The sequence below is a fragment of the Panthera pardus genome, unplaced genomic scaffold (genome assembly GCF_024362965.1).
Source record: "Panthera pardus isolate Hobbes unplaced genomic scaffold, ASM2436296v1 HiC_scaffold_1, whole genome shotgun sequence".
NCBI lineage: Eukaryota > Metazoa > Chordata > Mammalia > Carnivora > Felidae > Panthera > Panthera pardus.
The window spans coordinates 20,381,655-20,403,209 of record NW_026526654.1 but is presented as its reverse complement, the minus strand read 5'-3'; the positions used below and the strand labels follow the sequence as shown (position 1 = coordinate 20,403,209).

Below are 21,555 nucleotides of genomic sequence, written 5' to 3'. Positions count from 1 at the left end.
AACATCGTGATTGACAGCAGCCAAGACTGCCGGATTGGCTCCCATTCAGGCCCTCGGCCCAGCGGGGATCCGCCCCCGTGCTCGCAGCATCCTTCGCTTTCGCTTCGCGCCCCCTCCTCCCCTGGAGCCCTACGTCCCCGCCTTCCAGGGGATGCCCAAGTTGCACTTGCAGAAAGTTTGTGCCGGGCCTGCGCGCGCAGCGCCCAGCGTTCCCATGACGCGCCTTTCGGAGAGCGTGCGCCGGCACGCGGCCGCAGGGCGCAGGGTGGGTAAGGGCTGAGGACCACCCCCCCCCCCACCCCGGGACAAAGGGGGTTGGGGGAGAGCCCCCAACTTCAAAAACCTCCGCCTGACCGCACGCAGCGACTCCCCCAGCAGCATCCAAACACTTTCTACCTCCTCCGTTGGAAGAGCCCTGGGCTGCTCTCCGGAAGAGGAAGGTGAACCGTGTGCCGGTCGTCATACTTGTAGAGGTGATGCTAGAAACTTCTTATTTGGGAAGGACATCCAGTCTGCCGGGCGCTCAAGTAGAGCGCAGAATGAGGGAAGATATTAAAGTCTTATTGGTTGCAAAACAACTTAAGTGATTTGGCTCCGCAAGACACCAGGTGAAGTCAAAATAAATCTTTCCCGAAAAGGAACCGTTTACCTCGACTTCTTAGCTCATGCAGTCCTTTTCAACGTGGTTCAAAGGAGTTAGCTTGAAGTGTAATCTCACTGATCGTCAGTTCTAGATCTGCCAGTTCCAATTAGATGTACGGGGGTGGGGGTGAGGCAACACCCGGCAGCGATTCTAACTTTTGACTTTCTGAGATACAGTGGCAGGGCAGGCCAAACAGCAGCTCTCCAGAGGGAAGCGGCTAAATAAACAATATCCTTCACGCAGAATTCCTCTTTTCGGCCCAGAGAGTACTCCTTATGTGCGCCTCAGTTTCTTTGAAAGGGCCATAAATTAAAACTGATCCAATAAAATGAATATTTTAAAATCAAGCAATACTTTTGCTATGTATTTACTATTAGAATAATCTCTTACCTTGTCATTGTTTTCTAATATACTGACCTAGGAGGCGAGATGTCTTATTTGAAAACTGTAAACTGGCCTTAAGGGGGGGGGGGGGGGGGAGCGAGTCCCATCCTTTTCAAAGGATTTGTTATCAAATCACTTGACAAAAAGAGATAGGTTCCTGCATCATTTTGGGGGGAGTAGAGAAATGTGGCATCCCCAAATTTCAGGGTTATTGCTGCCCAAAAGTGTCACGTCAGCTCTTAAAAAGAAAGCATCTTAAGATTTTGTGATGTTCCAAGGTGTTCAAAAATTGAAGTCAGGGTTTTTAATTTTTATTTTGTTGCCTTGCATAAAATTGTTTTTAAAAAAAGTGTTATTGACTAAAATGTGAATTTTTTTCTTGGGGGGAGGTACAAAAAACAAGTTACCAGCTTGATTCATTTGCAGTCCAAGTAAAAATAGACTGCATAAAGACATCATCTTAATGGTCCCGAGAGATGGTCCGGGGAAGTTGTAAGAAATATTTTCAAAAGAACTGATTCGATGGCCCCATTTACATCGGTGTGAGCAATGTTTAACAGGCAACCTCACTGTAAGCCTTGGGAATGTCATTCCTCTTAGAAAACTGACAAGCAAACAAAGAAAACACTACAATCAAATTTCAAATAGTTTTTTTTCTTTCGGCTTCAATGAAGTTCAAATACGGGGAAATAAGAAAGGCATGAGTGCAAACACAATGAAAAAAATTAATAAACAACAGCGACAAAAATCCGCATCTGCGTTTGGAGAGGATGAGTCCTTTCACAATTTTCCTTTCAAAGACTCAAAACGTCTTAAGCCAACCAGGCAAAAGTGGAGAACGGACTGCCATCTCTGTGGATGGGTAATGGGGAAAGCATCATATTTGGAATTGTCACTACTGTCTTAACCCATTCTCAGGACATTTCAAATGAGTTTCCTTTATTTGAATTTCTTGGCAATGAGCATCACTACTTCCATAATGGCAGCATTGCATTCAGTCCTGCAGGTTATAAGTAAAAACAAACCAAAAAATGAACGAATAAAGAAAGAAGAAAATAAGCACAACCTACCTTTTAATATGGACTATTGAGCATTTTTATTGTGCAATAAAATGAGTACCTCCACCCCCTTCAAAATAGCTTTTCCTCAAAATTATAACTGCTTTGTTTTATTGAATTGCTGAAATTTAATGGTTTAATGGGTGAAGGCATGAAGGAAAGGCTGTAAAAATGTGAATAATGGTGCAGCAGAGCCGTGCGGAATCTGGAACCCGCCTCCTTGTACAACTCTTGTTAAACACAGCATGATATGTATCTGTCATCGATTTAATATGTCTTAATTCAAATATAGCTCCCTGATCAATTTCTTTTTATGGAAGCCTTAAAAAAGAAAAGACTTTCTTAGGAAATAATAGAGATTTGGATGATGATTAGAAAGAAAGATATTTAAGTACGCTTAATGAATATTTGCAAATTTATGGCCAAACCCAGACGCTAAAAAGATAATTGACTCAGGTAAATCGACTTGAGATGCTAATTCTTAAAAGAAAGAACTGGGAGCAAAATTTCAATCAACACCAATAAGGCGCCAATAAACTGCCTGCCAATTAAACCTGAGAATAGGCCTAGCTAGATGGTCACCAGGAAGGCTCACAGTGGATTTCCCGGATTGCCTTTCTTTATAAAAGAGCTTTTTATTTTGTAGACGCGCTTTTTGTTATTGTGATGACCCGCCTGACCCCAGGTGCGCTGTTTCTTTTTCAAGCCGTTTGGGAGCCAAATCAACCCCCCTTAAACCTCCCGAGTTTCTAAGGACCCAATAACTGTGTAACACTTCCTAAATAAACACCAGCAATTTCTAGGGCGCTGAAGAAAATAATAATAATGGTGTTGTTGTGTTTTGTTTTAAACAGGGGGGTATAGAAGTCGTTATGCCAGTTTCCGTCGGTGGATTCAGCCCCATATTTCTGCGGTGGTGATGGTTGTCAGGGCCGACTCTAAAACTCATGCCCTTGTCTGCGCTTTTGCAGTGGAGATGCTTGTATGGAGACAGCAGCAACGTGGCCATCTATGGAAATGCCCTTTCTGGGGTCAACAGGTGCTCCTGGGGAGCATCGATTTTCAGACTTCCCCTGTTGCACCCCGAATCCCAACCTTCTCCCAGAGCCAAACAAAGGCATGAGGAGGCTGAGGAGGTACAGAAAATGCCGAGCTGGCCCGAACCCGGCAGCACCGCCGCGCTCAGCTGCCTTGAGGCAATAGGACCCGGTCGCGAAGATGCCTAGGCTGGCGCTTATGGCTACCCGCTGCGCAAAAGGGGGAGGGGGGCTGTGACTGAGGCTCCCCGGCGCTCTCCGTTCGTCACTGAGCACAGCCAAGTTTCCTTGTGATGGGTGTGGGCGATTAATAAACTTAAAGGAAGTGAATTGGACATTTCCTGGCTTTTGAGCCTTTGTTTGATTGTTTCTGCAGGCGGGGGGAGGGGGAAAGCTAGGGACGGTGAGGTGGACAAGAAAGGATCTGGGGGACCCACCGAGTAGCCTTTCATTGCCCTTGCAATTGCTTTACCGCTCGCCAGCCCCGCGTGGTTTCAGCGAGGAAGTCCTCCTTGCTGAAGGACAGGGTGCCCGCCGGGTTTGGAGCGCCTAGTGCCATTTGGGCCGCACCAGAGCCAGGTTCAAGGGTGAACAGGGTGCCCCGAGTTACTCCGGGGTTCAGAACACTTTTGGAGCCCAGCCCAAGGGCGCCAGTAGGTGCTCAACCGGGAGGAGGAGGGTTACGCCAGCAGATACTGAAGGAAGTGGAGAAGGAGTACACTCAGACTTCTCTAAAGCCCGCGCAAGGTGGGCAAAGGGACCCACAAAGGTTCCTTTTCATTGAGCTTTGTCATGCCCGAAGTGATGAGGACTTTGGGTTCAAGGCTTTTCTCAAATCAGGCTGGCTAGGCGTCTAGGCAGTGAGGTACCCTGCCACCTCTCTCGGCCCCAAGCTTGGCTTGCACTGGGCAGGTACCAGATCCCCACACTTCCGCCTTCACCACTCCAGATCTAACCCCGTGTGAGCTGCCAGCCAGCCCTGGGGGGTTGGGTGCTCCCAAGAGCTGGGCAATTTTCAGCCCTCTGAGCGTCCCTCCCAAGGTTGCCTCTCCTTCCCGCCCTTCTGAGCTCACCCTGATTCCTCAGGCTTCACGGTTACCAGCCGGGCTAAGAGTAACCTAAAAATGTGCTTCTTGCTAAAGTTTATGATCCCTGTTCCATGTACATGGGCTTAATGATGAGAATTCTTTTTTTTTTTTTTTTTTTTTTTTTAGGGCACAAGATTGGGACTTTGTAGGCGTGACTGAAACGTTGGATTTGGGGGTTGTTTATTTTGGATAGTCAAGAATGGGACCCATCCCATGTCTACCTGACCTTGGTGCTTAAAAGCCCTTCAGAAATTATGGCTCTCTTTACTTCCCCATTACTAAAAAATAACTTGAGTAAAATTGGCCTGTCATCAAATATTCTCATTTGGTTATCAATCATTTTTACCCTCAGAGATGGGGGTTGTAGGAGAATGGCCTTTGACCCACATATGACCATTAGGATTGGTAATTTCTTGGGAAATGACTAATTGTTGTGCTTTAAAATACACTTAGAAGGTCAAAGCAGGAACCACAAAACTCTCTTATGTGTTCACAGTCCATATAACCACCCAATATTTATTTATATTGGATCCCAGATGTGCTTCTCCCCCCCCCCCTTCATTCTTTATCTTTCAGGATGTTTTTGGATGAGAGGTAAAGGAGAGGCAGAGGTTGTGTGGGGTTTCTTTTTAATCTCAGATTTTGTGGGCACTTTCTGCCATTCCACACCCCTTCCAATACCTATACTTCAATATTTGAAGAAGCCATGGAGGCAAATCAAATACTGACACGTTGACGGATTTACTTGTGTAAGCAATATGGTTGACATATGGCATTGTTATTTATGAATGACAGCATAAATTGTATTACAAAGTCTATTGCAATAATACTGCAGTTTATTGGAAAACTGCTCTCCTGTCACCAGTATTCAGCCTCCCTGGATGTGGTTCATTTGGGAGCCCCAAGGATAACGGTCCTCAAAATAATTAAACACATTCATGTACACTAATGCCTCCTGTTTGGGGTGTGTTTTTCTTTTGCTTTGTTTTGCAGTAGAAACACCTCCCATCAGGAAAGAGGGGACAAAGTCAGGACAATTAGTTCTCTTCCTTTTGCAAAACCACAACGACTGTCAGATAGAAATGGCGACTTTTTTTTTTCTTTCTGAGTCCCTAATGACAAATAGACAAACATTTGCATCCCTATCACTAAACTGCCAGGGAACATATATTTTATATAGAGAGTTTTTATAAGCCCAGTTACAGAACAGTAAATTTTAACTGTAGAAAGAAGTTCCTTTAGCAGACTGGAGAGGGCCTTATCCTATGGTACCTCCCCACCTCCACTCAACCTCCCCCTTCTTAAAAAATGGTATTTAAAAGTTACAACATTGGCTGAGATTTTCATGATTTCCCCTTCTTTCACATTGCAGATTCTCTCTCTCTCTCTCTCTCTCTCTCTCTCTCTCTCTCTCTCTCTTTTTACATTACACTTCTCTGAAGCTCTGACAAAGAACTTTTGTTCTAGGTGGGTTTCACAGAGGGGGCTCCCCCACCACACATGTGGTCCTTCATGGGTCAGGGGTCGCCCAGCCCAGGAGTGTCTGAGAGGACTGAATCAAAGGTGCCCTGCAACTTAATATCCTGTTGATGATCTTGTTGAATTTATGAGTCTGTGATACTGAGGATGCTGCTAAAATCCTCTTTTTTTTTTTTTTGGCCTGGTGTATATAGACAGCTGATTCCACATTTGTTTCTCTCATCTTTACCCCCTTCCCACCCCTTTCCTTAAGAGGAAATTAAAATTTTGAATGGTATGGACATGGAGTATTTATGTTTTCCAATTTAAAGGTCAGTTTTGTTTGCTTGTTTGTTTTTGGCTTCTCCTGGCTGGCAAGATATACCTGTGTGTGTGTGTGTGTGTGTGTGTGTGTGTGTGTGTGAGTGTGAGTATGTTGTATTGTGTACATACACATTGTTTTTATGTATGTGTGCACACAAAATACTGGTCATGCTACAAAAGAAGTCAGTCAACCGTTCACAGAGGCCCACAAACCACAACGAGGTGCTCAGCGAATGAGTGCCCGGGTGTTTGATGGGATTTGCCGTTTTTGAAGACAAATTCTCTATGGCAGGGGAGAATGGACGCCAGACCCTCCATGGGCCGGCTGTCCGGGACCATCCACATGAAGCAAAGCCCCAACTCTGTCCAGCCCCAGGCACCCACCCCGCGGGGGGGTGGGGGGGGGAACGATGAGATCGTCAAAGAACAATTTTGGAGAACTTACAAACGGGGAACATGTTTGCCCGATGGAAACAGTTGTGGATCCCGGGGGTCTGACACAGCCAAGGCGGGCCCTTCCTGAAACCTGTTGAAAAACTGATCACTTACAAGGTACAGAACGCAGCCTAGCCGCTTTTTTCCCTTCCGCCAAGGAACCCAAATCTACTTTTGAGGCAATGACTCTGAAAGCCTTTGAAGTTTTTTTCCCCCCTTGCTTTCTTGCTCTTCTTTTTCTTCCTTAAAAAAAAAGAATAATAATAATAATAATAATAAAAGAATAGTGTGTTATGAGGGAAAGGGGCTTTGCGGTTTGTAGAGAAATAAAGCACTTCTAAGAGGGTATGGCGACATGACTTTGAACTTGGCTCCGCTCCTCTGTGTCCTGCAGAGAGAGAATTGGAGCCGGGAAAGAATAGTCAGGAGGGCCCAGCCCGCGGGCTCTCCGGCGGGAATTAAGGAGTCTGCCCCACCACCCGGTTGCACGCGGCCCCCGGAATTTACCGAGAGCCAGCGCCCAGCCGCGCCAGCCCGAACCGCAGGCGCTGCAAAAAGGGAATCAAAACGAAGGTAGAGAATGGGGCAATGAGGAGAGGGACCGAGGAGTGGGGAGGAGGCGAGAAAGTGGGAAAGGAGGAAAACTTGAAGTCTGATGGCTGGAGAAAAGGAGGGAAGGGAGGTTTTTAGATGTGCAGGACTGCAATTCTCATGCCCAATCTCTAAGAAAATATTTTATTTTGTAAATATTTTTGGAGTAAGCTTTTCCAATATTCTCCCTCACTCCTACCCCCCATATAAATTGATGAATAAAGTAAACAAGTGTGCAAGGCTGTGCACTGGGCAATTTTTTTATTGATTCAATGTAGCAAGGCAGCCTTTTCTCCCTGGAGATTTTCTCTCTCCTCTCTCTCTCTCTCTTTCTCTCTCTTTCTGTCTCTATGTCTCTCTCAATGCCCTTTCTGCTTAGGGGGTTGGTATTTGCGGCCCACACCCCCAACCCCCAACAGAGAGAGAGGTGTGTGGAAGTGAGAAACATTTCCTCCTTTCAGGTAAGGCGAGAATCTCCAGCTTCCAGACAAAATCTCGGGCTTTCAGACAAGAAGACCCAGACTCCTTCCTTCTTGCCACCCTCCAACCGCAATGAGGGGTGGGCAGCGGGATGGCACAGGGCACCTTAAGCAAGGGGCTGCGGCCAGCTCTGACCTGCAGAGACCCGCTTAAGCCAGGAGAGGCTGCCTGTGCCGGCGATAGAAAGCCCGGGTTCGTCCAGCAATAGCGAGCAAGAGTTGTCTTCCCACGTTTTTGTTGATTCACTTCAACATGAACATTTTAAATGCGTATTATTTTCTCTTACTTGAATTTTATTTCAACTCCCATAGACTTGTAAATAAAAGCAGTTCTCGGAGCCAGCTAGGCGAAGGAAGGCTCTGGCTTCAGGCCTTTCATTCACACCTCTGCAGCCTCCGGGCCCGCGGTAACCCTCTCCCGTTACCTCTGGGAGCACAAGCTTTCCGCAGCGGGATAGGAAATGTCCCCAACGGCCAACCAGGAGCCGGGGTGGGAGGCCGGGAGAGGGGGGCGGTTGTAGCCCCAGAGCCGCGAGGAAGGCCTGGCGCAGCGAAGGGAGCAGCCACCCAGCCCCGCCATCGCCCGAAGGTGCGGAGGCATTCCCCGCTCCTGGAGAAGCAGTGATTAATATCTTCTAGCAGGTTTAAGCCCTACCGGTCTGGAGGTTTCTTCTCTGGAGGCCCTGAGCCTGACCCTCGGTCAAACTCCAGCTAGAGCCTTGCCTGGCCGCGCGCCTCCGCCGGCCCCATACTTCCCACCCCACGGTGGCAGCGGCTGGGGCATCTGGGCATCCACCCCGAGGATAACACTGTCTTTAAACGACTTCCAATCAACCCCCTCCCTCCCGGGGGCCGCTGCCCAGTGTTTACTGCTGTAATCGGAGCGGGACGCGAGCGGCGGGGGGAGCAGAGCGCGCCGAGCTGGGGGTGGGGGCCACAGCCTGGGAGGAGGGTGCCTGGGTGAGTGTCCAGAGACCAGAAGGAACGGGCAAGTCTGGTTTTACCTGGGCCCACCATCCAGCACCTGTGTTTTCAATACCACTGAGTAAGTTTTTTTAAAAAAGGGGGTGGGGGGATAAGATAGAGAGCGTGCCAACCGATCAGGGGACCGGTTCCCGGAACGCTCCCCACCGCGCGCTCCCGACGGGGCCCAGGGCCTGTAGAGTCCCGGCGCGTGGAAACCTCTCGCCCGGCGAACCCGGTTGCTAGCCAAGTTCTCGAGCGACCACGACTGCCCGCTCTCGGTGCCCGTCAGGAGTGGCTCGGGTCCCCGGGGAGTCGGTGGCCTCTGCAGAAGGGCGCGAGTGCAGGGTGCTGTGTCCTCCGAACCCGGCCAAGGGCACAGTGACCCCGCGGCCCAGGCCAGCGCTACGCCGGCCTCCTGGCTCCGGGGAGCGCAGCGGCCAGCCGCGAACATTAGCCGCGGCGCCGGACGCTCAGGCGAGGAGCCGTAGGCTGGCAGGCCGGGCTGGCTGGGAAGATCCGCGGGATCCGCGGCTGCGGGGGCAGCGGGGAGCTTCGGGAGAGCGGGGGAGGAGTGTCGGATCAGCCGCGGGGCGGGGGCACCGGATTGACGGGGCCTCGGCGGCCAATGGCCGCGACGGAAGGGCGGGCGGGGCGGGAGCCGCCGTTAAAGGGGCGGTGTGATCGGGAGTCCCGGCCTGGAGCGGGAGGGAGAGAGGGAGAGAGGGGGAGAGGGAGGGAGGCCGGGGCGGGAGACGTGGGGGCGAGGCGGGGGAGGGGAGAGGAAAAGGAGGAGACAAAAAATTAAAAAAAAAAAAAAAAAAAAGGTTTGCGGCGGCGTCTGTAGCGCCCACCGAAATAAACAGAGGTGGAGGTGGTGGCGAACGAAGCCCACCGCAGCAGAAAAGGGGGGACCTGATTTGGCCTCTTCGCACTTGCTCGGGTCTCGGACACCGGTGGGTCCTCAGGAGTGCGGCTGCCGGCTCCGGGTCCAGCGCCCCGAACCGACCGGCGAGAGGGAGCGAGCGAGCTAGAGATCACTTTTTTATTGTTGTTATTGTTTTTCAGCCTAGCCTCCCCTCCTCCCCTCCCTCTGCTAGCCTTCTCCCCTCCCACAGCCCCAATCTCTCCTCCTCCCCCTCCTCCTCCTCCCGCACAACTTAAAGAAAGAGGGAGCGGCGCGGCCGCTTCCTTCATCTGGGGGAATTCGTGGCTGCTGCAAGTTTACTACGCGAGGCGCAGCCAATGCCAAGCGCGGAGGACGAGGAGGGCTAAACACCTCGGCCGCGGCTCCGAACAATACCCGCCGCGCACGGGGCGGCGCGAGTAGGTCCGCGGGGGAGGGAGCGGCCGACCGAGCGCGCTGCGGAGCGGGCGCCCGGCCTCCGCCCGCCGCCCTTGTGCCCCCGCCGCGGTCAGGTGGAGCCGCGGGCGCGCCGGGCCGGGGCGCGGAGCGCAGAGCTCGCCTCCGTCCCCTCCTCGCCCTCCTGCCTGTCCCGTTGCACAGCCGCCGCGCTCGGGCACCGTGGCCCCGCCGCTGCTGTGATTTCATTCTGCCGGCGCCGCTTGGTGCTGCCGGGCCCCGGGTCCGCGGGGCTGGTGAGCGAGTGAGTGTGTGCGTGCGCGCGCGGGTGCGCGCAGGGGTGGGGGCCTCGGCGCTGCGCTCGCCCCCCGTTGGCCCCCCTCTCCGCTGAGCTCCCCACACCTCCCTCCCGCTCCCTCCTCCCGCCCGCCCTCCCCTGCCCTGCCCGCCCGCCCCCGCCGCAGCTCCTTTAATACACTTTGGTTCTCCGCCTGGCTTTGGACTCTTCTCCTCCTCCACCTCCTCCTCCTCCTCCTCCCGCGCCTCCTCCGCCGCCGCCTCCTCCTCCTCTTCCTCTCCGCGCCTTCGCTCCGCGCCCGGCCGCCGGAGGCAGATCCAGGCGGCGGCGGCGGCGGAGGCGGCGGGCGCAGGAGCGCGGCTCCCGGGGCTGAAGCCGCCACCACCACCGCCGCCTGCGCTCGGAGCCGGGCGGCCGCTGGACGCACAGCGCGCGGGGCGGGAGTGGGAGCGGAGGAGGCGCGGGGCTCGCCGGGGCCGGCGGGGCGGGTGGGCGCGCTGGCCATGCTCCTGGACGCGGGGCCGCAGTTCCCGGCCATCGGGGTGGGTAGCTTCGCGCGCCACCATCACCATTCGGCCGCGGCGGCGGCGGCGGCTGCTGCCGAGATGCAGGACCGCGAACTGAGCCTGGCCGCGGCGCAGAACGGCTTCGTGGACTCGGCGGCCGCGCACATGGGCGCCTTCAAGCTCAACCCAGGCGCGCACGAGCTGTCCCCCGGCCAGAGTTCGGCGTTCACGTCGCAGGGCCCCGGCGCCTACCCCGGCTCTGCCGCGGCTGCCGCCGCCGCCGCCGCGCTCGGGCCCCATGCAGCGCACGTCGGCTCCTACTCTGGGCCGCCTTTCAACTCCACCCGGGACTTCCTGTTCCGCAGCCGCGGCTTCGGGGACTCGGCGCCGGGCGGCGGACAGCATGGGCTGTTTGGGCCAGGAGCCGGCGGCCTGCACCATGCGCACTCGGACGCGCAGGGTCACCTCCTCTTCCCTGGCCTCCCGGAGCAGCACGGGCCGCACGGCTCTCAGAATGTGCTCAACGGGCAGATGCGCCTGGGGCTGCCGGGCGAGGTATTCGGGCGCTCGGAGCAGTACCGCCAGGTGGCCAGCCCGCGGACCGACCCCTACTCAGCGGCGCAGCTCCACAACCAGTACGGCCCCATGAATATGAACATGGGTATGAACATGGCAGCGGCCGCGGCCCATCACCACCACCACCACCACCACCCTGGTGCCTTTTTCCGCTACATGCGGCAGCAGTGCATCAAGCAGGAGCTCATCTGCAAGTGGATCGACCCGGAGCAGCTGAGCAACCCCAAGAAGAGCTGCAACAAAACTTTCAGCACCATGCACGAGCTGGTGACCCACGTTTCCGTGGAGCACGTCGGCGGCCCGGAACAGAGCAACCACGTCTGCTTCTGGGAGGAGTGTCCGCGCGAGGGCAAACCCTTCAAGGCCAAATACAAACTGGTCAACCACATCCGCGTGCACACAGGCGAGAAACCCTTCCCCTGCCCCTTCCCGGGCTGCGGCAAGGTCTTCGCGCGCTCCGAGAACCTCAAGATCCACAAAAGGACCCACACAGGTAACTGCGGGCCGGGACAGGGATGGGGCGCGGAGAGGAGAGAGGCTGTGGTTGGTTGGCTGGGGGAAACGCGCCGACCGCCAGCCCCTGCTCTCGGATGGGAGGTGTTTTTGTGTACGGGAGACAGCCAGCGGCTTGTTTTTGTTGGAATGAAAGAATAGTATCGGGCTGGGTTTTTCCATGTACGGAAACTGAGTTTTAAGTGATCAGTGTAACATCAAATATATGTTTTGGGTGATGCAGTTGCTTCATTTGCTCAGCCTTGGTTAATAATTTCCGTTCTAGATAGAACGCACAAAATAAAACTGCTCTCCAACTCGGCGCCCGGGAATCGAGCCTAGAGAGGATTTTGCCAGCTTGTCTGGATGTGCTTTTCTGCTCCGGCTGTGTGTCTGTGTTGGGTGGCTTGTGTGTTTTCCCACTTCTTTTACTCCGGGTCCAAACGTCCTTCCCGGGATTGTTTTTCCATTAAATGAGTCTGATGCGAGCCGAAACTGTAGAGCATTTCTTGTTTAAAAAAAAAAAAAAAAAAAAAAAGGTGTTTTTAAAGCCTATTTAGGGGTAGGTCACGGGGCTTTACGGTGGATTCGCAATAGTTTGTGAAAGTCTCTGATGGGCACCAGAGGGTTTGCGATTCCAAACTTGGACCAACAACTCGGTCAGAGAAAACCCCGGGGCAGCGCGGCCCCGCGGGGCAATCGCGTGAGAAGAGGGAGCTGCAAAAGAACGCGCCTCTCGCCTCATAGATTATTCATCTCTGACCAGGTCCCAGCCAAAATCGTGCCAGACGATTTCCTAAAAGAAAGCCAAATGTTTTAGCAACTTCCCCCGTCAATATTTACTCCAAAGTGGGGATGCGCCAGCGGCCTATTGTTCTCTTCCGGGAAGGGAGGGAGCCGAGGTGCGAGACAAGCTTTTAACAAGGTTTAAAATTTGAGAAATTTATTTGCATGAAATGCTTTCGAGTCCTGTGTCTGAGCGGATGTCTTTAAAAAACAATTTAGGTGCTAATGGAATTTAACGTTAAATGGCCCCCTTTCCAAGAGGAACGATGTTTGAGTTCTCACACCTCTAAATGACTCCAAGCATTTGGAATTCTGGCAACAGGATGCAGGGACCGCCAGAAAATTAAACAGGGAGATTTTGAAAGCCTTTGCTGACGCCCCCACCCCCCACTGCCCAGCCTGTGCCTATGCAATCGCTAGATGTTGTCTTATCTCTAATATTTACCTTTTTTTCCCCCCCCGGCTTATTTTTAAATGACTGGAAGTGAGACTAGAAGAATGGTTAATTTAATTTGCAGAATTTTGGATGAAAAATACTGGCTCAGTTATGATCCACAGTCCCATCCCCAAACAACATAGCAACTCCAAATGTAATTGCCTACTGGCCCCAGAGACAAACCGACAGCAGCCCAGCAGCCTGTGTGATTTTGATAATGCCCTAAATATTTTGTCATAATAACAGCTTCTCCATGGCGAGACCAATTTGTTAGAGGCTGCGAATCCAAGGAGCCCTATAGAAAGGTGGGCAGGACGGGGTGCTACCCCAAATTCATTATAAATCTCAGGAAATGGGTGTTAGTCTGGAAGACAATTAAAATATGACATAAATGAGCAGGACTGTCAGGTGGGAAGGCAGTTAATTTCATCTTCAGCTACAGAGGCGATCCGACCTGGCTAAGGGACCCAGGCCCTTCCAGTTCCTCTTTCCTTCTCGCAGCGGCCTTGTTCCCTCCAGAGTGGGTGGGGGCTCCGGGAAGGTCTGGGTGTGGGCAGCAAGCGCCCCTGTTTCTATCCACAGGGGAGAAGCCGTTCCAGTGTGAGTTCGAGGGCTGCGACCGGCGCTTCGCCAACAGCAGCGACAGGAAGAAGCACATGCACGTCCACACCTCCGATAAGCCCTATCTGTGCAAGATGTGCGACAAGTCCTACACGCACCCCAGCTCGCTGCGGAAACACATGAAGGTACCACCGGGGAGGCCGGGAGGAGTGTGAAGCCGCTGGCCCGCGGCGCCGGCTCCCAACCGGCGCGGACAACCGCTGCCAGCCTGGGAAGGCCAGGGTTCCCCGGGGCCCCGGCGGGCGGGGAGGGCCTTTCTTGGAGGTGCTCTCCCCCGGGAGCCCGGCCCCACAGCAGCTGCACTCACACCCAGTCCCCTTTGGTCTCCCCTCCCGGCTTTTGTCTTGCAGGTCCATGAGTCCTCTCCGCAGGGCTCCGAGTCCTCCCCAGCCGCCAGCTCAGGCTACGAGTCGTCCACGCCCCCGGGGCTGGTGTCCCCCAGCGCCGAGCCCCAGAGCAGCTCTAACCTCTCCCCGGCGGCGGCGGCGGCGGCGGCAGCGGCGGCGGCGGCGGCGGCGGCCGTGTCCGCGGTGCACCGGGGCGGAGGTTCGGGCGGCGGCGGCGCGAGCGGCGGCTCCGGCGGAGGCAGCGGCGGCGGGGGCGGCGGCGGGGCGGGCGGCGGGGGCGGCGGCGGCAGCGGCGGCGGGGGCAGCGGGACAGCCGGGGGCCACAGCGGCCTCTCCTCCAACTTCAATGAATGGTACGTGTGAGAGCCCGGGGCCTCTCTTCCTCTCCCGGTCCCCGCCCTGGCGCAGCCCTCCCGGTGGCGAGCGCTGAGGGCACCCTGTGATGTGTTGTTAAAATTATGAATCTGATTTTTATGATGATGAAAATGATTTTACCAGCAGAAGGATTTTTAAAAGTTTGTTTTTGTTTTTGTTTTTGTTTTTAAATAATCTAGGCATGAAAAGCAAAAATATCCCTTCCGGAGTCTCCGCTGAAAACATAAAATAAGAAATTTTAAAAAAATAATAAAAAATAAAAAAACCCATAAAAATCTTGAACCAAACCCCCCTTCCCTTCCCCCCATGCCCTCTTTTCCTTCTCACCCACTTCCCAGTCTTCTGACAAACTGTACATAGCGAACTCCTTCCTTCTCCAAGGTGGTTTTAATGGCTTCTTGGTGTATAGAAGTTTGTCCATTTGTAACTCTCCGGATTGCGTTCCTCCCTGCCTTTCTTCCCTTCTCTTCCCCAAGTGATGGGCTTTTTCTTTTCTCTTTTTAGTTCACCCGGTTTCTTTTTAAGTAATGTGGAAGAAAATGGTTTATTTTGTATCGTGGTATTGAATATTGTGTTCCTTTTTATGAGGCAACTTGATTGTAAACTTCATGCAACTATAGACTGGAAAAAACCGAGCCGTGCCAAAGTCTCCCTTCTGTTTCTTCAACACATTGATCCACAGCACACACACACCACCACCACCACCAACGCTTGTGAATGTATTTTTCTGTTAGCTGGGTTTACATGTGATGTTTTAGTGCTTTTGCAAGTTCAATTTGTTAGTTCCTGTATGAAAGATTGTGGGGGAAAATAAACGTTGTGCCGTTAGCTTTTCCGTAATAACACCCTTCCTTCTGTAAATACCCGTTACCATATTTATCCATTTGTAATTAAATTATGGTATTAACTTGCTACAGAGGAAACAATATTTATAAAGAATGTTTCTTAACTATAAATATGTACAATTGTGGGCATAAACTGTTTCAGATTTTTTATTTGAAGGTTTTAAGTGGTTTGATCATTTCTTGTGATATGTTTTGAGAGTAATGCATACAGAAATATAATAAAATGTGTTGAAACTGCATGAACATACTTTTTTTTTTTCTAGCAGAGTTCTTAAAGAAAAAGGGGAAGGGGGCAGCTGAGGGTTGACATGGGTATGGAACAGCTGCCTAAATGAAGGGGAGGAACCACCTTACCTTCTAGGGAGGAAGGTATATGTATGCATAGGAACCAGGCCAAAATGCCCCTTTGGCAGAAAGTCTCAAAATTATTTTCTATGTCCTTTGTTTGTAGCTGAGAGTGAATTAAATTTTTGGAAGGGCCCTGTGAGGACTGGTGGCTGGAACCTTCAGAGTTTCTAATGGCTCCATTATCTGAGGGAGTGCCTTTCTTTCAGCTATTTGGACTGGATTTAAGAGCACTAAACATTTCCTTATTCTTTGTTTTCCCTCTTCCCTGCCCCCTTTCCTCTCCCTCCCTCTGAAAAGCTGAGGTACAGTTATTTTTAATTGCACATTTAAAACTGAGCTGAGTACTTTGTTTTTGAACTTGGCCCGGTGATTATAGTTTAAGGGCCCTTTTCTACCTAAAGTGTTTTCTTGGAATTTCAGAGAGCTTGCTCAAGAAAGTCTGCTTATCCTCAGAGCTGCTGCACACCAACAAGGAAGATGTTCAAGGGAAGAAGGTGACAGTATGCTTTAATTTAGGAGAATAACAAACCCTTGGCTCAAAACAAAAGAGAATCTCTTCAAGAATTCAGTAAAATAGAGTAAGATGTAAAGACTAAAATGGTCAGGTGTGAGTGAGGCAGAGCATTGAGGACCAGTTTGTCTATAAGGTTTGCAGCTTTAATCTTCTGCGCAAGAATTTATCAGATTTCAAACTCAGTGCTCTAAGGAATAAGGCAAAAATAATTTTAACAATCAAAGGGTAGGAATGGGGTAGGAATAAGCAGGCATCAAAGGGTAGAAATAATCTTAAAATTATTTTGAAATCCCTGAGCCATGAAAATGTCTCCATTTCTTCCTTACTATGCCCCCACACCCCCCACACCCCCCCAGTACTGAGAAGATTCGGGCTTCAGTCCTCCACACCTACCTAGGATCGCCCAGCAGGTTCTGTCGGGGGAGACCCAGGTCTCCGCGGAAACCGCTATTTCTATCCTTCCCTTCCATGGTCGCCTGAGCTGCAGGGCCAGTCAGGCTAGGCCAGAGGGCTGTTTGGAGAGAAGGGCAACTCTGACCTCCTGGAGGCCACCTATTCAATGCCGAGGGAAAGACTCCAGCCTGGGTGTGTGTGTGTGTGTGTGTGTGTCCCAGAGGGTGACAGACACCAGGCTAGCCCTCCCCAGCGGACCTACGAACTGCCCAAGCACCAGCTCCTGAAGCAATCAACCCCCTATTAAAGTCAAATTTATAACCCCTAATAATATTAAGGAAAATTATTAAAATAATTGGCATATGTTACTGATCCTTGGGAGATTTCATTGAACACATTATAAGCTGTGAGGAAAAGCCTTTAGTTTTTCAACCCACCCCCCCCCGGAGGAGGGGACGAAGGAATCAGATGAAATATTTATCATAACTTGGGCAAGAATGAAATGGTATATCATAAATGTTTTAAACTTTTTTTCCTTTTTTGGTGGAAATTATTGGCTTTGGGACACCTCCCCAATCTAAAGAGAAGAGTGGCGTGGAGGTGTGTAACTTTAGTATCAGCTCAAGGCTTGGGGCGTTTCTTCTCATTTGGGGGAAGAAGAGGGACAACGTCAAGAAGAGGCAGACGCTGTCGCAGCCTTGAGTGGGCTGGCTGGCTTTCCACGCTCAATGTCGGAGAGCTACCGCTGGGCCCTTTAGGTCCAGGGGAGCTGATCCTAGTTTTCAGCAGGAAATAAAAATGAGAAGGCGCCTGGCGCGAGGAGGAGGAAGATCGCAGCCTGGGGGCGGTTTCCTGGTCCACGCTGGGGTATGAGGAGCGGACGCGAGCAGCTTTCCCGCAAAATGGCTCCCAGCTCTGCGGCCCCTGAAGCCCACCGCTTTGTCCACACCAGTCACCCAGCCGGTGGTGTGGCCCACTCTCCGCCTTCCCCTAACACGCTTCGAATCCCGGAGACAGGGTGGGGGAGGGGAAGATGGCAAAGTGGTCAAAGGTGTCAGCATTGCTCATGCTAGAAAGCGCGAGGGAGGCTGGCGGCCCAAGATTCTGCGCCGCAACCGGGCGCCTGGGCCTGGGGGTGGGGGTTGCGTGCGTCTCTCCCACTGTTGCGTAAATAGAGCTGCATTCTAACCTGCCCTCGCGTGGACTCCGGAACTACAGAACTGGAGCCCACCTTCGCTTCCTTCAGGGAATCAGGGAACCAGAGACGCAGCTCTGGTTCCCTGCTCGCGGGGAGGCTCGACTGCCTCCGCCTGAGGACGGTTTCTGCCGGTCACTGCCATCAACTTGAACTTCAGAGCGCCTTTGCTCTCGGCTCCATCCACCACCAAATAACTTCCCTCACGCGGGAGTCGCTTTATCCGGAGGCAGCTGGAGCCCCCTCGGGAGGCCCATCATTATTATTATTAATTATCGTGATCCTCACTGCATTATTAATGACCACAATGATAACTGGCATCGGTATCAGCTTCTCCCTGTTCAATGAAGTCCCCCAAGTGTCAGGCGGGGAGGAGGTCACTCTTGGAGCAGAGGCCGGGTTGATTCTGTTCTGGGCGCAAGAGGAGGCTATACTAAGGCCGAGGCCCGGCTGGACGACGCGAGTAGAGGAAGCAGGTCCCAGGCCCAGCACACCCGGTGCCCGCGGTCCTGGCCCCTTTCCTTTCTGCTGGCACCTTCTCTTTTCCTCCTCCTCCCCACCCCCTGCCTCCTTTGTCTCTCTCTCTCTCTCTCTCTCTTTTTTTTCAGACGGATGTTTTCAGTATCAAGTGGTGTATTTTCCGCACAAAACAGTGAAATCTAGGGCAGATCACAGGCTGGACCGGAGTTTCGGGGTTCCCTGTACACCGCGCTGTTCTTTCTCATTCCAGGGTTGGCTGGGAAGGCCTGGGTTTTCCAAGTGATCGGTCGCCGTCCGGGTAGGCAGGACTGACTGGGGGAGGTGTGTTCTAGTAGGATACGCGGGGGCCACCAAATACTCGAGCCTGGGATCCTACCCTCCCCTATATCACGCCCCCAAAATCACCCAAAGGGCGCGCTAGGCCTGTGTCCAAGAGCTAAGAAAGAGCTCAAAATAATATCCCACCAAGACTTGGTTGAACCCTTGAATGCGTTTTTACTTAAGCGGACACGTACCCCGGAAAGCGACCCTCGGGATCCAAAATATACGTTCAATAAATACTGGAGGATTGATTGATTATATAGTCTGATACCCCTCTGGTTCCGCAGAAACTTGGAGCTGCTGGGCCCACTGCTACCCCCAGCAGACCACAATGAACGGTTTCTATCTTTAACTGGCAGCTTAGAACAGGACTGGAGCCGTGTCGCCCTCCTTGCTAAACCCCCTCCCCAACCCTCAACAGATTGTTGCAAGGGTTCTATTTTAGGGAAGAACCTAGATCCAGAAGGGATCGAGTGATCGGGCATAAACCCTCGGGTCGTCCCGCTGGGCTCCTGAGAAAGAAAAGGCAGCCTTGGCAGTTTGAACAGGGTGTTACGAACGAGAACTTCTGTAAACCATAACCAGGGCAGCCGGAGGGTTCGAGTTCACGGTCAAGGCTGTGGGCGACTGGGGCCGCAGTGTCCACGCCCGGCTCCGCCCCTGCTCTGCGGCGGCCCAGATTGCGGGCAGGACGCGCGGAGCTAGGGTCCTCCCACTCCCGCCCCACCCCTCAGGCCCAGTCCGAGAACTGTCCGTGCTAGGGCCACCTCGTTGCCCTTGCACGTTTCCCTTTTGTTTTCAGGGCTCGACGAGCTTTTGAAGAGGTGACACTTCGCTTCGTCTGCAGACCTGCAACGTGCCCTTGTCCCGAATGGAATCCCGCATCCTGCCTCCCAGTCATTCGGGATAAGGCTCTGCGCAGCCACCAGGCCAGAGCTGAGGGCGCAGCATTCACTAGCATGCGCGCACACAGACCCCCCACATACGCACACATTCTCTCTCACAATCTCTCCACACCTTAACACACACACGCACACGCACACGCACTCACATATGCTTGCCTCCTTCGGCATCCCCCTAGGCACCCGCTCACGTGCGTGGGATGGACCTGAGTCGCAAAGATTGGGGACGTGTGGACAGAAGACCCAGCAGGAGATGCTCCCCTCACCCGTCCATTTTTTCCCAGATCCCCCCACCCCTATAGCCTCCCTCCAAAAGGGCCATGCCTGCCCAGAACTCTCTATCCAACTTGGTTTTTTGAGAGTCCGCTCTCTGGGCCTTATTTCCCAGGCTCGCACCTCGAGCCACCAGCCGGAGACAGTTTGGGTGGGGGATCCCCGCACACAGTGCGGATCGCTCAGCCCCATTTCCCTGGTAACGTGATAGGCCAGACTGTCCGGCAACCCCGAGAACCCACCGCCTCCCGGTGTGCTTTGGGAGGTTGCTCCCTTACCTCTCAGTTAAACCAGGAGGGAGGGAGTTTTCTAAACCCTCGCTCCCCTCCTCCAACCCCTGCCCTTAGCCTCTTTTCCTAACCTCCCGAAGCCAGTATTTTTTTGTCCCTGAGGCCAAACCTGGTGGCCTGGGGGACCAGAACAGGGCGCGACACCGCCAGAGAGGTTGGGGGTAGAAGTAATAATGTTAATAACGTCAAAGATAAGCATCCTAGTTAACGCTCTCGGACTGGGTAGCTCCCTAGAGACTGGGGGAGGCCTGGGGCGGCTACAGACCGCTCGGGGCTGGGAGTGGGCCTGGGTTCTTCTATGGGGGAGGGTGCGGAGGGTGTTCTTATGTTGTCCCCCCTCCCCCAAGTAAATCTCGGGTCTGGAGCCAGGCCGAGCCAGCGACCGCCTGGCCAGTAGCCGCGCTGGGCCTCTGGCTGCAGACGCGCGCGGTTCCTTCTTTTTCTTTCTCCTGGGTCACCCGACACACAGTAGTTGCTGTGGCGGAGTATGGTTTCTCGAAACTCTTCGGAGTTGGTTGGGTCTGTTTGCCCGTTGCCCCCACCCCCCATCCCCCTAACCCAGGACTGTTCCCCCTCCCTCTCCCTGCCGGCAGATGAATGGTGGCTTTAATGATCCTGGGCACGGCGTTGGGCCGCCGGTTCTGAAGATGCTCTGACCTGTAGGGAGGGCGCGAGAGGTCAGGCGCACGCAGGGCCAGGCTTGGGCTCCTCCCAGGCCCACGCTGCTCCGATATTGATCTTGGGAGAAAGATAAACAGAAAAGCTGGACCTTCGGTCATGAATACTAATGAGCCAGGGTAGGAGTTTTAATTGCTATGGACTTCCTTTTTCCAGTTAATCTTTATTGCAGACTTCGGAATCAGTCTTTTTGAGCTTCGTTTTTGTCTCCTTCTCTCTCCGCCCTCCTTCTTATATTTTCATTTGAAATGCCCAGGCGAAAGAGACCTGTGTCAACTTGACTTTATCCCTTTCGCAGTGCCCGTGTGAGCGCGAGAGCCCACAGCCCGCGTTCCCAGCAGGGCGCTTCTTCTGCTCACTAATTCTGGAAATGTAGGGGATCCTATAAAATAAATTGTTTCAATGTGGCTTTGGCGAGTCTGCTTCTTGACTTCCTCACCCTTATTGTTTCAAAGACTTCGTGTGTCCTTGGCCTTTAAACTTCCTCTTGACAATTGCATCTTTTCTCCAGGCACTGAGATCCTTTCTACTCCAGACGGGTGTATTCCATCCCCAAACGTTCCCGTTTCTCAAGTCTCCAGGATTTGACACTGGCTTTGTCAACCGCGGTGTCTAAGTGTTTCAATCTAGTAGCGAATTCTTAGGCAAGCTAATTCGTCAGTTTACATAATTGCAGTGTTTTCTTTGGTACCTGTAAGCAATCGTGAAATCTGAGACAGGAACCTAAGGGAATTCCCAGAAACATTTCTGTCTCCATTCTTAATATGCATTTGATAAGTTAGTTTTACTGTTTTTCTTAAAATAAACCCATTCTTGAATTGAAATTTCTCTTGAAAATATATAAATCGACTGTAAATCCCATAAAGCAGTTTCGGCTGTGCGATCAGGAGAGAGAGAGAGAGGAAAAAAAAATGCAAGCCCATTTCTGCAACAGACTATGAAACTCAAGGCAAAACCAAACCAAACAAAAACAAAAACCAGCTGTATTAGAATAATCTCCAGTATTATTTTGATCTTCAAAGTTTGGGACAAAATAAACCCGCATTTCACATCCTTGTCAATAGGTCCCAGCACTGAAGTCTCCTGAGGATTCTGTTCCACTTACACTTTTCAGTC

General features: G+C 52.5%; 1 protein-coding gene and 1 long non-coding RNA gene across 3 annotated transcripts; both read left to right on the top strand.

Moving 5' to 3' along the window:
• The first annotated feature begins 57 nt into the window (after window positions 1–57).
• LOC109264114 (uncharacterized) lies at window positions 58–3,457 on the top strand. Its single transcript, XR_002078582.2, has 2 exons — window positions 58–608; window positions 2,940–3,457. It is a non-coding gene; the product is annotated as an uncharacterized LOC109264114 (long non-coding RNA).
• Window positions 3,458–10,221: 6,764 nt separating this feature from the next.
• Window positions 10,222–15,284, top strand: ZIC2 (Zic family member 2). 2 transcript variants are annotated; one of them, XM_019443986.2, is made up of 3 exons: window positions 10,222–11,636; window positions 13,440–13,603; window positions 13,829–15,284. In XM_019443986.2, exons 1-3 carry the CDS (start codon window positions 10,565–10,567, stop codon window positions 14,186–14,188), a joined length of 1,596 nt encoding a protein of 531 aa, XP_019299531.2. In that variant the 5' UTR covers window positions 10,222–10,564; the 3' UTR covers window positions 14,189–15,284. The 2 variants fall into 2 exon arrangements, with proteins under 2 accessions (XP_019299531.2, XP_019299532.1); XM_019443987.2 differs by having other exon boundaries at window positions 13,792–13,946.
• The last annotated feature ends 6,271 nt before the right edge of the window (window positions 15,285–21,555 follow it).

Bases quoted from the DNA above. Each gene is read 5' to 3' on its own strand.
- ZIC2 (XM_019443986.2), top strand. From the start codon at position 10,565: ATGCTCCTGGACGCGGGGCCGCAGTTCCCGGCCATCGGGGTGGGTAGC. The intron at 11,637-13,439 runs GTAACTGCGGGC...TTCTATCCACAG, and splicing joins CCACAAAAGGACCCACACAG to GGGAGAAGCCGTTCCAGTGT. The intron at 13,604-13,828 runs GTACCACCGGGG...TTTGTCTTGCAG, and splicing joins CGCTGCGGAAACACATGAAG to GTCCATGAGTCCTCTCCGCA.